The sequence below is a fragment of the Salmo salar genome, chromosome 12 (genome assembly GCF_965601325.2).
Source record: "Salmo salar chromosome 12, fSalSal1, whole genome shotgun sequence".
Lineage (NCBI taxonomy): Eukaryota > Metazoa > Chordata > Actinopteri > Salmoniformes > Salmonidae > Salmo > Salmo salar.
Window position 1 is genome coordinate 98,363,772 of NC_138302.1, and position 15,669 is coordinate 98,379,440.

At 41.9% G+C, this 15,669-nt stretch overlaps 1 protein-coding gene, 1 long non-coding RNA gene and 1 other non-coding gene across 14 annotated transcripts in view; all 3 read left to right on the forward strand.

The window, feature by feature from the left end:
• Positions 1-15,115, forward strand: part of LOC106566194 (SWI/SNF-related matrix-associated actin-dependent regulator of chromatin subfamily D member 1) — a 38,960-nt gene extending 23,845 nt beyond the window's left edge. For both annotated transcript variants that reach the window (XM_045691959.2, XM_045691960.2), the window contains exons 7-12: positions 814-975; positions 1,416-1,513; positions 8,031-8,166; positions 10,729-10,851; positions 12,855-12,956; positions 13,421-15,115. In XM_045691959.2, coding sequence (XP_045547915.1) covers positions 814-975; positions 1,416-1,513; positions 8,031-8,166; positions 10,729-10,851; positions 12,855-12,956; positions 13,421-13,474 — 675 coding nt within the window. In that variant the 3' untranslated portion in view covers positions 13,475-15,115. The remainder of the gene's footprint in view (positions 1-813; positions 976-1,415; positions 1,514-8,030; positions 8,167-10,728; positions 10,852-12,854; positions 12,957-13,420) is intronic.
• Positions 1,032-1,107, forward strand: trnat-ugu (transfer RNA threonine (anticodon UGU)). The gene has a single exon. It is a non-coding gene; the product is annotated as a tRNA-Thr (tRNA).
• Positions 1,520-8,024, forward strand: LOC145859575 (uncharacterized). Of its 11 annotated transcripts, none has more exons than XR_014379820.1 (3): positions 1,520-1,749; positions 1,786-6,325; positions 6,668-8,024. It is a non-coding gene; the product is annotated as an uncharacterized LOC145859575 (long non-coding RNA). The 11 variants fall into 11 exon arrangements; XR_014379812.1 differs by having other exon boundaries at positions 1,786-6,297; positions 6,354-8,024; XR_014379819.1 differs by having other exon boundaries at positions 1,786-6,117; positions 6,190-8,024.
• Positions 15,116-15,669: the final 554 nt, after the last annotated feature.

Sequence of the window (15,669 nt, forward strand, 5' to 3'; positions counted from 1 at the left end):
GCTCTGGCTAACATTAGTTGTTGATCTTGTTGTTTATGTTTTTAGGCAACTGACTGACGGAGCATATCTTTTTCATGGTTGTTTGATCAATAGGACTGTACAGTTCCCAAATCTAAGCGGACTCCCGTGGTATTTACATATTTGCAGAAATCCATTCAGGTGGCTTTTGCCAAATGCTTTTTTTTTAATGATCTAAAGTCATGCTGTTTCTTCTGCCTGTGAACACACAGTCCAGTTCAAAGTGAATGATGGCAGGACCGTATGGCAAATGGCTTATTTGCATATAGGCCTACTGTAGCTCTGATTGGCTATGATTCACCGCTCTGAGTCTGGTCCTGGACAAGACAGGCTTTTATTAGGTTTTATTGCCTGCGGTGTCTATTATTTGTCCAAATGTACGGTCACTTTCCCGCTCTATATTGCTATAGAACTTTCTCAAATGCCTGATTATAACGTCATTCCCAAACATTCTATGAATTTCTGAAAATGTGTAAATGACCGTGTCTGTGCTTGCTTCAGAATGTAAACAAAGGCATCATATATATGAACAGATTTCTATATGATTTAATGTTGATTTAAAAAAACAAAAAACACTGTCAGTTCCACTTTAAATGGTGTCATGTTGATGTTCTGTTCATTTTTTAAATTGTATTTATTGAATTCAATATGAACCAGGTGGTTTTGGCAGCAGGGCCTTTCTATATCTCTCCCAAATACATTCTTGTCATTTGAGTCTCTTTTCAGAGACTTTTCAATTTGATGGTGTAAATGTCACTGCTAATTTCACCTCTCCATACCTTCCCCTTTACCCAGCCCCCTCAGTTCAAGTTGGACCCTCGCCTGGCCCGTATGTTGGGGATCCACACCCAGACCAGGCCGGTCATCATCCAGGCCCTCTGGCAGTATGTTAAGACCCACAAGCTGCAGGACCCCCACGAGAGAGAGTTCATCAACTGTGACAAGTACCTGCAGCAGGTGAGAGAGTACATCAACTGTGACAACGACCTGCAGCAGGTCAGTGAGGAGCACGTGGTCCCATGTGGCTTAGTTGGTAGAGCATGGCGCTTGTAACGGCAGGGTTGTGGGTTCGATTCCCATGCGGGACCAGTACACAACATTCTCCTATGTTCACAGCTGGAAGATAACACGGCTTTCTTAGGGAGAGTATCTTTTCCCGACGTTTGTATCTGTAATGTTGAGGCATAGTTATATAACCTGGTGGTTATATGTAATTTGCCATTTTATAATCTTTATGGTTAAGGGTAAATGGGCCAGGAATATTGTCCTTAGCCTAAACACACTGTAGACCTCCAACGAATAGCGATCTTTATTAACTGTCCAAAGCTGAAACATACAAAGCATGTCCAGTTCTTGAGTAAATGAATAAGGTTCTTTTTTTATGTATTTTGTTCTAGATCTTTGAGACTCAGCGTATGAAGTTCTCTGAGATCCCCCAGCGTCTCCATGCTCTCCTGATGCCTCCAGAACCCATCATCATTAACCATGTCATCAGGTAGGACCTCTAACCCATTATTAACCATGTCACCAGGTAGGACCTCTAACCCATTATTAACCATGTCATCAGGTAGGACCTCTAACCCATTATTAACCATGTCATCAGGTAGGACCTCTAACCCATTATTAACCATGTCACCAGGTAGGACCTCTAACCCATTATTAACCAGGTAGGACCTCTAACCCATTATTAACCATGTCATCAGGTAGGACCTCTAACCCATTATTAACCAGGTAGGACCTCTAACCCATTATTAACCATGTCACCAGGTAGGACCTCTAACCCATTATTAACCAGGTAGGACCTCTAACCCATTATTAACCATGTCATCAGGTAGGACCTCTAACCCATTATTAACCATGTCATCAGGTAGGACCTCTAACCCATTATTAACCATGTCATCAGGTAGGACCTCTAACCCATTATTAACCATGTCATCAGGTAGGACCTCTAACCCATTATTAACCATGTCATCAGGTAGGACCTCTAACCCATTATTAACCAGGTAGGACCTCTAACCCATTATTAACCATGTCACCAGGTAGGACCTCTAACCCATCATTAACCAGGTAGGACCTCTAACCCATTATTAACCATGTCATCAGGTAGGACCTCTAACCCATTATTAACCATGTCATCAGGTAGGACCTCTAACCCATTATTAACCATGTCATCAGGTAGGACCTCTAACCCATTATTAACCATGTCATCAGGTAGGACCTCTAACCCATTATTAACCAGGTAGGACCTCTAACCCATTATTAACCATGTCATCAGGTAGGACCTCTAACCCATTATTAACCATGTCACCAGGTAGGACCTCTAACCCATTATTAACCAGGTAGGACCTCTAACCCATCATTAACCAGGTAGGACCTCTAACCCATTATTAACCATGTCATCAGGTAGGACCTCTAACCCATTATTAACCATGTCACCAGGTAGGACCTCTAACCCATTATTAACCATGTCATCAGGTAGGACCTCTAACCCATTATTAACCATGTCACCAGGTAGGACCTCTAACCCATTATTAACCATGTCATCAGGTAGGACCTCTAACCCATTATTAACCATGTCATCAGGTAGGACCTCTAACCCATTATTAACCATGTCATCAGGTAGGACCTCTAACCCATTATTAACCATGTCATCAGGTAGGACCTCTAACCCATTATTAACCATGTCATCAGGTAGGACCTCTAACCCATTATTAACCAGGTAGGACCTCTAACCCATTATTAACCATGTCATCAGGTAGGACCTCTAACCCATTATTAACCATGTCACCAGGTAGGACCTCTAACCCATTATTAACCAGGTAGGACCTCTAACCCATTATTAACCATGTCATCAGGTAGGACCTCTAACCCATTATTAACCATGTCATCAGGTAGGACCTCTAACCCATTATTAACCATGTCACCAGGTAGGATCTCTAACCCATTATTAACCATGTCATCAGGTAGGACCTCTAACCCATTATTAACCATGTCATCAGGTAGGACCTCTAACCCATTATTAACCATGTCATCAGGTAGGACCTCTAACCCATTATTAACCATGTCACCAGGTAGGACCTCTAACCCATTATTAACCAGGTAGGACCTCTAACCCATCATTAACCAGGTAGGACCTCTAACCCATTATTAACCATGTCATCAGGTAGGACCTCTAACCCATTATTAACCATGTCACCAGGTAGGACCTCTAACCCATTTTTAACCATGTCATCAGGTAGGACCTCTAACCCATTATTAACCATGTCACCAGGTAGGACCTCTAACCCATTATTAACCATGTCATCAGGTAGGACCTCTAACCCATTATTAACCATGTCATCAGGTAGGACCTCTAACCCATTATTAACCATGTCATCAGGTAGGACCTCTAACCCATTATTAACCATGTCATCAGGTAGGACCTCTAACCCATTATTAACCATGTCATCAGGTAGGACCTCTAACCCATTATTAACCAGGTAGGACCTCTAACCCATTATTAACCATGTCATCAGGTAGGACCTCTAACCCATTATTAACCATGTCACCAGGTAGGACCTCTAACCCATTATTAACCAGGTAGGACCTCTAACCCATTATTAACCATGTCATCAGGTAGGACCTCTAACCCATTATTAACCATGTCACCAGGTAGGATCTCTAACCCATTATTAACCATGTCATCAGGTAGGACCTCTAACCCATTATTAACCATGTCATCAGGTAGGACCTCTAACCCATTATTAACCATGTCATCAGGTAGGACCTCTAACCCATTATTAACCATGTCATCAGGTAGGACCTCTAACCCATTATTAACCATGTCATCAGGTAGGACCTCTAACCCATTATTAACCATGTCATCAGGTAGGACCTCTAACCCATTATTAACCATGTCATCAGGTAGTACCTCTAACCCATTATTAACCATGTCACCAGGTAGGACCTCTAACCCATTATTAACCAGGTAGGACCTCTAACCCATTATTAACCATGTCACCAGGTAGGACCTCTAACCCATTATTAACCATGTCATCAGGTAGGACCTCTAACCCATTATTAACCATGTCATCAGGTAGGACCTCTAACCCATTATTAACCAGGTAGGACCTCTAACCCATTATTAACCATGTCATCAGGTAGGACCTCTAACCCATTATTAACCATGTCATCAGGTAGGACCTCTAACCCATTATTAACCATGTCACCAGGTAGGACCTCTAACCCATTATTAACCAGGTAGGACCTCTAACCCATTATTAACCAGGTAGGACCTCTAACCCATTATTAACCAGGTAGGACCTCTAACCCATTATTAACCATGTCACCAGGTAGGACCTCTAACCCATTATTAACCATGTCACCAGGTAGGACCTCTAACCCATTATTAACCAGGTAGGACCTCTAAACCATTATTAACCATGTCATCAGGTAGGACCTCTAACCCATTATTAACCATGTCATCAGGTAGGACCTCTAACCCATTATTAACCATGTCATCAGGTAGGACCTCTAACCCATTATTAACCATGTCACCAGGTAGGACCTCTAACCCATTATTAACCATGTCATCAGGTAGGACCTCTAACCCATTATTAACCATGTCATCAGGTAGGACCTCTAACCCATTATTAACCATGTCATCAGGTAGGACCTCTAACCCATTATTAACCATGTCATCAGGTAGGACCTCTAACCCATTATTAACCATGTCATCAGGTAGGACCTCTAACCCATTATTAACCATGTCATCAGGTAGGACCTCTAACCCATTATTAACCATGTCATCAGGTAGGACCTCTAACCCATTATTAACCATGTAGGACCTCTAACCCATTATTAACCATGTCATCAGGTAGGACCTCTAACCCATTATTAACCATGTCACCAGGTAGGACCTCTAACCCATTTTTAACCATGTCATCAGGTAGGACCTCTAACCCATTATTAACCATGTCACCAGGTAGGACCTCTAACCCATTATTAACCATGTCATCAGGTAGGACCTCTAACCCATTATTAACCATGTCATCAGGTAGGACCTCTAACCCATTATTAACCATGTCATCAGGTAGGACCTCTAACCCATTATTAACCATGTCATCAGGTAGGACCTCTAACCCATTATTAACCATGTCATCAGGTAGGACCTCTAACCCATTATTAACCATGTCATCAGGTAGGACCTCTAACCCATTATTAACCATGTCATCAGGTAGGACCTCTAACCCATTATTAACCATGTCATCAGGTAGGACCTCTAACCCATTATTAACCATGTCATCAGGTAGGACCTCTAACCCATTATTAACCATGTCATCAGGTAGGACCTCTAACCCATTATTAACCATGTCATCAGGTAGGACCTCTAACCCATTATTAACCATGTCATCAGGTAGGACCTCTAACCCATTATTAACCATGTAGGACCTCTAACCCATTATTAACCATGTCATCAGGTAGGATCTCTAACCCATTATTAACCAGGTAGGACCTCTAACCCATTATTAACCATGTCACCAGGTAGGACCTCTAACCCATTATTAACCATGTCATCAGGTAGGACCTCTAACCCATTATTAACCAGGTAGGACCTCTAACCCATTATTAACCATGTCACCAGGTAGGACCTCTAACCCATTATTAACCATGTCACCAGGTAGGACCTCTAACCCATTATTAACCATGTCACCAGGTAGGACCTCTAACCCATTATTAACCATGTCATCAGGTAGGACCTCTAACCCATTATTAACCAGGTAGGACCTCTAACCCATTATTAACCAGGTAGGACCTCTAACCCATTATTAACCATGTCACCAGGTAGGACCTCTAACCCATTATTAACCATGTCACCAGGTAGGACCTCTAACCCATTATTAACCATGTAGGACCTCTAACCCATTATTAACCATGTAGGACCTCTAACCCATTATTAACCAGGTAGGACCTCTAACCCATTATTAACCAGGTAGGACCTCTAACCCATTATTAGCCATGTCATCAGGTAGGACCTCTAACCCATTATTAACCAGGTAGGACCTCTAACCCATTATTAACCATGTCATCAGGTAGGACCTCTAACCCATTATTAACCAGGTAGGACCTCTAACCCATTATTAACCATGTCATCAGGTAGGACCTCTAACCCATTATTAACCATGTCATCAGGTAGGACCTCTAACCCATTATTAACCATGTCACCAGGTAGGACCTCTAACCCATTATTAACCATGTCACCAGGTAGGACCTCTAACCCATTATTAACCATGTCATCAGGTAGGACCTCTAACCCATTATTAACCAGGTAGGACCTCTAACCCATTATTAACCAGGTAGGACCTCTAACCCATTATTAACCAGGTAGGACCTCTAACCCATTATTAACCATGTCATCAGGTAGGACCTCTAACCCATTATTAACCATGTCACCAGGTAGGACTCTAACCCATTATTAACCATGTCATCAGGTAGGACTCTAACCCATTATTAACCATGTCATCAGGTAGGACCTCTAACCCATTATTAACCATGTCATCAGGTATGACCTCTAACCCATTATTAACCATGTCATCAGGTAGGACCTCTAACCCATTATTAACCATGTCATCAGGTAGGACCTCTAACCCATTATTAACCATGTCATCAGGTAGGACCTCTAACCCATTATTAACCATGTCACCAGGTAGGACCTCTAACCCATTATTAACCATGTCATCAGGTAGGACCTCTAACCCATTATTAACCAGGTAGGACCTCTAACCCATTATTAACCAGGTAGGACCTCTAACCCATTATTAACCATGTCATCAGGTAGGACCTCTAACCCATTATTAACCAGGTAGGACCTCTAACCCATTATTAACCATGTCACCAGGTAGGACCTCTAACCCATTATTAACCATGTCACCAGGTAGGACCTCTAACCCATTATTAACCATGTCACCAGGTAGGACCTCTAACCCATTATTAACCAGGTAGGACCTCTAACCCATTATTAACCATGTCATCAGGTAGGACCTCTAACCCATTATTAACCATGTCATCAGGTAGGACCTCTAACCCATTATTAACCATGTCATCAGGTAGGACCTCTAACCCATTATTAACCATGTCATCAGGTAGGACCTCTAACCCATTATTAACCAGGTAGGACCTCTAACCCATTATTAACCAGGTAGGACCTCTAACCCATTATTAACCATGTCATCAGGTAGGACCTCTAACCCATTATTAACCATGTCATCAGGTAGGACCTCTAACCCATTATTAACCAGGTAGGACCTCTAACCCATTATTAACCAGGTAGGACCTCTAACCCATTATTAACCATGTCACCAGGTAGGACCTCTAACCCATTATTAACCATGTCATCAGGTAGGACCTCTAACCCATTATTAACCATGTCATCAGGTAGGTCCTCTAACCCATTATTAACCAGGTAGGACCTCTAACCCATTATTAACCATGTCACCAGGTAGGACCTCTAACCCATTATTAACCATGTCACCAGGTAGGACCTCTAACCCATTATTAACCAGGTAGGACCTCTAACCCATTATTAACCAGGTAGGACCTCTAACCCATTATTAACCATGTCACCAGGTAGGACCTCTAACCCATTATTAACCATGTCACCAGGTAGGACCTCTAACCCATTATTAACCATGTCATCAGGTAGGACCTCTAACCCATTATTAACCATGTCATCAGGTAGGACCTCTAACCCATTATTAACCATGTCACCAGGTAGGCCTCGTCACTAGGGTCCAGAGTGTTTGCGTGGTCAGGGGGAAAAACTCCGGGCCCTTTTTTTTATAACTCGAAGCTCAGATCAGATCTCGATGCCAACGGAATTGTTGAATTATATCTCAGGAACAGCACATTCATTTGAGATGGAACTCTTCTGAGATGTGCAGCGTGACCGCAAGAAACCACAATCTGGAACTAACCCAATTCTGTCTCTACAGATGGAAGACTGCATGATCTAACTCCTCTCTGTGTGTCTACAGTGTGGATCCCAACGACCAGAAGAAGACGGCCTGCTATGACATCGATGTGGAGGTGGACGACACTCTGAAGACACAGATGAACTCCTTCCTCCTATCCACCGCCAGCCAGCAGGAGATCGCTGGCCTGGACAACAAGGTATGTATGGAGCTTATGGTTGAAGGGTCCAGTGAAGGGTACAGTGATTTTCAAGGGACTGAATCTAACCTACAACTTATGGTAAGCTATTCTGAGGCTGTGTGACTGAGGCAATAAACAGCTGACCTTCCACATTCTCTTTTTTTTTTCTTCATCTCTGCTATTGTACAGACGGTGGAAGAGTGGAAAAATAGAGGCGAACTAGGAACAGACTGTACACAGAAACTGACTGAACCTGAAATCAAATAACAAATAGACAGCCCTCCTCCCCCTCTCCTCTTCCAGCAGCCTACTTCAAGTTCTGACTGTTAATACAGACCGAGAACAAGACCCCACAGGATGGACTCTGACACACAAACACACACCCAGCATTGGCTGCATGTCTCATTGCTGTGATTGTAGAGAGAGCAGAGCTGAGGTAACTAGTGCAGACTAAGGTCAGAGAGACCCTGGCTAGCTGCTGGGGCAAAGGCCAATGAAACACAGCAAATTTACAAGACAACTGTCACAGTACTACTCTACTGAGTGAGGAGCACTAGATAACATAATGTTCTACCACAGGGACTACAGATGAAGTTTGGTTGGCTGGCTAAATCTGGAAAAATGTTAAGAACTATTCATTTGCATTGTTTAGGGCCCTATTCAATTTTTTGTTGTTGTCTGATTTATTATTTTCCCCAAATTCGGTTTTCTCCGTTTTGTTTTTCCAGGTTTCAGTTTTTCCCAAGGTATTTTTTTAAAATTGTTTTTTAAATTAGCACCTTTTATTTTATTTTTTTTAAGCCCATAAATCTAAGCCCTGTCTAAGCTGGGGGGGGGGGGGGGGGGTATCCTACTAAACTACATGTAATTGTTTTAAGGTCATGCCTTAAAACATCATCTCGTACCGGGGACCCTTCAGACGAGTCTTGTGAGGCCTGTGGACCACAGATGGATCATATTAGTATGTAGTCCAAACTGTTGGGACGGCTGTACCGACTTCAGACAATTCCCAAGATGCTTGTGGGGGATGTAGAGCAAAACGGAGAACACCAATCGTGGGAGTCTCATCTCTCCATAGAGGCGTCATAATAGTTTTGTAGGCCGTTCAGACACTACTGATGATTTTGTGAGAAGACGTTCTCATGTAGTCTGACAAACACCGCTCAAGCTCTTTCACCGCAGATGCGGAAGTGCAAAATTGGTGGATTGAGACTCATCCAATGCAACAAAAAAAAAATATATCATTATTATTTTATTATGTTGATTAGATAATTAGGCGCCGACATCGACTCTGGGAGTTAATAGGTAAACAACAAAATTTGATGGTGGAAGTGCACAAAAACGCTTAAAACCACATCAAGAGACCACTTTTGAGGTCTGGGGAAAAACTGATATTTTTTTATTTATTTTGGTGTAGTTCCCCTTTAATTCCAGTGTGTGCCTAGCAAGAGGCTGCTGTGTTTCTAGCACACATGATGGTAGAGTTTGCAAAACAAATACCCACTGGATTGATGAAAATAATCATGATATCATTCTGCCAGATAAACATAAGCTACTATGGCTGCGTTTTGACAGGCAGCCCACTTCTGATCTTTTTCCCACTAATTGGTCTTTTGACCAATCACATCAGATCTTGGAGGTGATTTTATTTTGGGGGGGGGGGGGGTCAAAATATCAATTACTAAAACAAAATCTCTGAATTGTGCTGCCTGTCTAAATGCCGTCTGTAGTTAACGTTTAACTGAAGGTTTTTGACAAAGCCTTTCCGTCTACCTTGACTGTTTTCATTACTATCATCGCTAATGGTAGACGTGTGCACCCTTACACAGGCAGGGGCATTCTGTTCATGTGTTATGATGAATTTGGGCTAATAAATGTTCAATACATTTACCTGTTTCCCGACTAAGTACAATATATTGTTGAATTCCTTTTTTTTTTTTTTCTGGATGTCGTTTGTCTGGATTCCGTCCGTGATCTCTGCATCACAGATTTTATAGGGCCTTCATTTTCGTCTCTGTACAAAGCAAAGTAACTCTGCTTAATCCATCTTGGTTTGGACGTCCATCCTGCAGTATTTTCCCGTTCAGATCCATAAAGGCGTCAGCGTGCTTCAGTTCGGCTGGCGCCTAGACGAACCGAACGAGTGTCAGTATACGTTTCCTCAAAATAGTCAGAATTAATCTTAAGAACTCAAGAAATCTGTCATTCATTTTTGTTTTTCTGCGACGAGATCTTAGTCGTGTAATTTTCAGATGTTTGATGCAGTACTTTTCGATAAAACATTTTTTTGCATGATAACGAGTCCTCTATCGTTGAATGACAACAAATACTTGATTGAAGAATCCTTACTGTTGACCCATCACCGACGAAGGAGCGTAGAAGTCGGCTCCAAACTTCGGCTTGCGTCCAGAAAAAACTCACCGAAGTACAAAACGAACAAATACGTCACAAAATGTTGTCATATATGCTCGACCTCTACTGAACTGTTTCGGCTGGGAAGCATGCAGACGCCTTCAAGACAATAGTGTATTTAAATGTTGAACTAAGCTTGACCCTCGATCTCTCCTTTTTCCCCTGTAGATCCATGAGACCATAGAGACCATCAACCAGCTGAAGACCCAGAGAGAGTTCATGTTGAGCTTCGCCAGAGACCCCCAGGGCTTCATCAACGACTGGCTGCAGTCACAGTGCCGGGACCTCAAGGTACACACACACACACACACACAGGGAAAAGGCTGCTCTTGTGCTGCATGTAGGTCATAGTTGAGTAGGGAGAAAACGAGGAGTGGACAAGGAGGTACTTCAGGGCTTTATCAATGGCTGGCTGCGGTCACAGTGCAGGGAACTCAAGGTAACCTAACAGGAAAACACCTCTCTGTGGGGACCTCAAGGTAAACTATGAACTGAACTCTGGTGAACTGGTGCTTCAGATGAAGAAATGAGGCCCCCGTGTGTGGGGAGCAGCAATATTATGTGTATAGGCCTCTTTTCTTAACCTGCCCAGTTACTGATTACCCTTTACTTAATACCTCCCAAATCATCTGGGTCATGCTCATTAAGAAGAAAATGCATTGAAATGAACTAAAATGGAGAGGTACTACTTCAACTTGTCCAATAAAAACACAGATTGTTGTTTTCTTTTGCAAAGCATTTTGCTGTGTCTCTTACAGAACATGACCCTCTCCTTGTGTAGTCATGGACTTAGTTAGCCGTTAGCACTAGCTAGCTGCCATGGACATATGTTATCCATTAGCGCTAGCTGCCATCTACGAATGTTAGCTATTACCACAATCTAGCTGCCATGGATGTATGTTATCCATTAGCACTAGCTAGCTGCCATGGACATATGTTATCCATTAGCACTAGCTAGTTGCCATGGATGTGTTAGCCATTAGCACTAGCTAGCTGCCATGTACGAATGTTAGCTATTACCACAATCTAGCTGCCATGGATGTATGTTAGTCATTAGCACTAGCGAACTGCCATGAATGTATGTTAGCTATTAGCACTAGCTAGCTGCCATGGATGTATGTTAGCCATTAGCACTAGCTAGCTGCCATGGATGTATGTTAGCCATTAGCACTAGCTAGCTGCCATGGATGTATGTTAGCCATTAGCACTAGCTAGCTGCCATGGATGTATGTTAGCCATTAGCACTAGCTAGCTGCCATGGATGTATGTTAGCCATTAGCACTAGCTAGCTGCCATGGATGTATGTTATCCATTAGCACTAGCTAGCTGCCATGGATGTATGTTATCCATTAGCACTAGCTAGCTGCCATGGATGTATGTTAGCCATTAGCACTAGCTAGCTGCCATGGATGTATATTAGCCATTAGCACTAGCTAGCTGTTCCACGTGTAGTGTTTGTTCAGCTGATTCTTGGAAGAGGACCAAACACCACACTGACTGGACTGTCAATGACAACGAAACAAAGGGGTGATTCTAGCTGAATCCAGTCCAAAGTTCATGGATATTTCTTTACCCCCCCCCCCCTGAAAATGCAGCCTTCCGCATGGTTGCCTGGCGCCCAGTAACCTTAGTTGTCCTTATGTAAGAACATGCCAGAGTGAATGAAGATGTGTTTTATGAAGCCTGTCGCATGCTTCCCAGTCGAAACAGTTCGGTCATATACTATGACGACAATTGTGACGTTTTTGTTAGTTTTGATGTTCGGCTGTTTATTTTTTTCCCCCGGCTGTTCAAGCACACAATGTTAATTCTTGAGGCAAGTCGTGGTAGCTGAAGTCTACGCCCATTCGTCTGTGATTGGCCAACAGTAATACTCCTAGTCGGAGTGGCAATTTAGTTTGCTGGCATTCAACGAGAGACAGATTTATCTTAGATTAATGAAGACTATTTTGAGGAAATGTATACTGGCTATGTTGCTACTGCGTCTCGAGGGACAAACATTAATATTGACGCTTTTTTAGTTTGTTTTTCAAGCAAAGTTATTTTAAGGGAGTCCTACTTAGGAGCATACCAACCCTAGTATGCTTTACACAGAGATGGTCCCAGAGCGGTGTTTTTGACCACAATATAAGGATAGGGTTGATGTTGCCGCCTTGCCACAGGTCCACCCCTGGTAAAGATATTTCTGATCTCCAATAGAATTTTACGTGTTATGAAAAGATAAATATAGATAACATGCATGATGCTTATAGTGCGTAAAGTTTCGAATGTGTATATGTGATTATTTTTTACAGACTATGACTGATGTGGTTGCGAACCCAGAAGAAGAGAGGAGAGCTGAGTTCTATTTCCAACCCTGGGCCCAGGAGGCTGTATGTCGTTACTTCTACTCCAAGGTAACCTCCTCACCTCTCTCCATTCTGTATGTTGTTACTTCTACTCCCAAGGTAACCTTCTGCCATTCATTCCCCATGAAGGGTCATCATTGCTGACTCATACTGCCAAGTTTTTCTGCCCTACTAAATACTTACGATCATTATCTAACATGATTTTTAGTTATACTTTATTTTACGGTACTGTTGCCACTGCTATTTACCTAGCATAACCTGCTATTTACCTAGCATTACCTGCTATTTACCTAGCATTACCTGCTATTTACCTAGCATTACCTGCTATTTACCTAGCATTACCTGCTATTTACCTAGCATTACCTGGTATTCCTTTCACTTATAACATGCTCTAATCTGTTCTAAAGTGCTCTATGAAATTGAAAATAGCATTACCATTTCTGAAATGTAATATTGTTCTTTATCTACATTTTAATCTCTTCGTTTTTGTGTTTCTTTAAAACGTATTTCAGGTCCAGCAGAGGCGCCAGGAGCTGGAACAAGCCCTGGGAATCAGAAACACCTAGACAAGATTATGTCAAAGAAAAGCAGGTTAACGGAGGAAAACAAGTGACTGTTGTCTCTGGGAGGACGAAAAGAGACGTTTTTGGACGTTCATATTTATAAATACACTGCTGATTTTTTTTTTTTTTTGCTAAACGCTTAGATAAACATCTTAGATATAGACTGCTTTACTATTGATGGTAACTGTAGGATATATTTTAACATCAACTAGCAGCTGTTATGATTATGTATAAATGTTTGATTGCTACTTACTCTTTTATATTTGTCCCACTAAAATATATTTTGACTTATTTTCTCTCAATGGTCAATCTCTGTTTAATCCCTAAAGCATTTATTTTCTGTGCTGAACTCTCTCACAGATCTTGAGTCTATATTCAGGCCTAAGTGAGTTTGAAATTACCCCCAAGCTAAGTATTGATGCTACTTCACAATAACTAATATTGGGAATTTTAAGTAGGGGCCATGGTGAAAAAGCATTGGGTTAATTTTAAATGCTTGGACTATCTACCCCACTCTGAGTCCAAACTAACTGATCAGGTGATAGCCTACGCACACTACCATTCTGCCTTTGGTCTGGAATTGATATTCAGTGTTTGTTTGCTATTGATAGGGTTGTGTGAGTATTCAGTGGCCTTCTATTGCCCCGTTGGCTGTTCCTTTCTTACCAAGATTATTTTAAATGCTTCTGGAATGTTGTCAGAAATTCTACTTTTAGAATCTTGTGTGCTTCAAAATTCCCCTATGAACACTTCGAAGCATGGTGATCACACCTATGTTGATTAGTTAACCATTTAAGTGGCCTTTTCATTTTAAACTATTTTGGAGGAGCTTTGTTTTTTTTGTATATTAAAAAAAAAAAAAAATGAAAGTAATGAAGTCTTGTTAGTTAGAAGTAAAGAATATTAAGGAAGTAGTGTTTAGTAGTAATGATCTCAAGTCTATCTAGTTTTTGTAAATAATGAGCAGAATAATCTGATGTGAAGGGGAAAATGTCTGTTTTTTTAAAGGACATACCATCATTTTGACTCATTGTCTAATGCTCCGTTTGCCTAAGACGTTCCCCTTCAAGTGACCCCAATGGTTTAATCCAGAACATTCTCTATAACCTAGCAGCAAGTTGCAGTTGTGGAAGAGGGAGAACAAGGTTTTAGGCTTTTACTGTTCGGTTCAGATTAATTCCTCTGGGTTTTCATCCTTTATTTGTTAGTGTGCAGAAGGCTATCAACACCTGAGGAAGAGAAGCATAGAGCTCGGTTCACTTTTTAGCTGTGACAGTCACGAATTTCAGCTTTTTTGCTAGTATGGCAGAAGGCTTTAGGCTTGTAGGTATTTCTGTTTAGATGTGACATGTAGAGGATGTAAGAAGCGTTATCGTTAGCCTCAATTCAGTATCAGTTCAGTAGTTAATTTAAATACATCTATTTTCAATGGGTATTTTCATATTTTTTTTTCAATATTGAGTGTAATTTCAATCAACGTTCTGATTTAATGCTGAATTGACCCCAAAACATGTAAAAGGATGATACTGAAGACTGATTTTAAATCTTCAGACATGAATTGTATTTTTTATTTCATGGACCAAACCTATTTTCTTCCTGTATGTTTGAACCCTATGCTATAATAAAGGATATCGTCAATGATAACTTCTTGGTTGTGAATTAATTATTTAAAGTTTAACCATTTGATGCATTCTTTCCATTTAAAGATGTTACCTGCCTAGTGCTCACATCATCACCGTTTAGTTCTGATAACACACACCTGTGCAGAGCAGCGGGGTGATGCAGCAGAGCAGAGCAGTGGGGTGATGCAGCTGGGGTGATGCAGCAGAGCAGTGGGGTGATGCAGCAGAGCAGTGGGGTGATGGGGTGATGCAGCAGAGCAGTGGGGTGATGCAGCAGAGCAGTGGGGTGATGCAGCAGAGCAGTGGGGTGATGCAGTGGGGTGATGGGGTGATGCAGCAGAGCAGAGCAGTGGGGTGATGCAGCAGAGGGTATACTATAACAACCAGGGGGACGATCAGGTCAGCATATCGTGTTCATAGGATAAGGAGTTTAGATATTGCTTCACCAAACTTTTTTGCTCTTGACATTATCCTAATCATTGTAGGTCATAAGCCTCACCTCTCTGAACATCGAGGTGTGCTAAAGGACACGATGTGAGACTCCTTCCTAACGCGACACATTGCTCCTTAATGGGA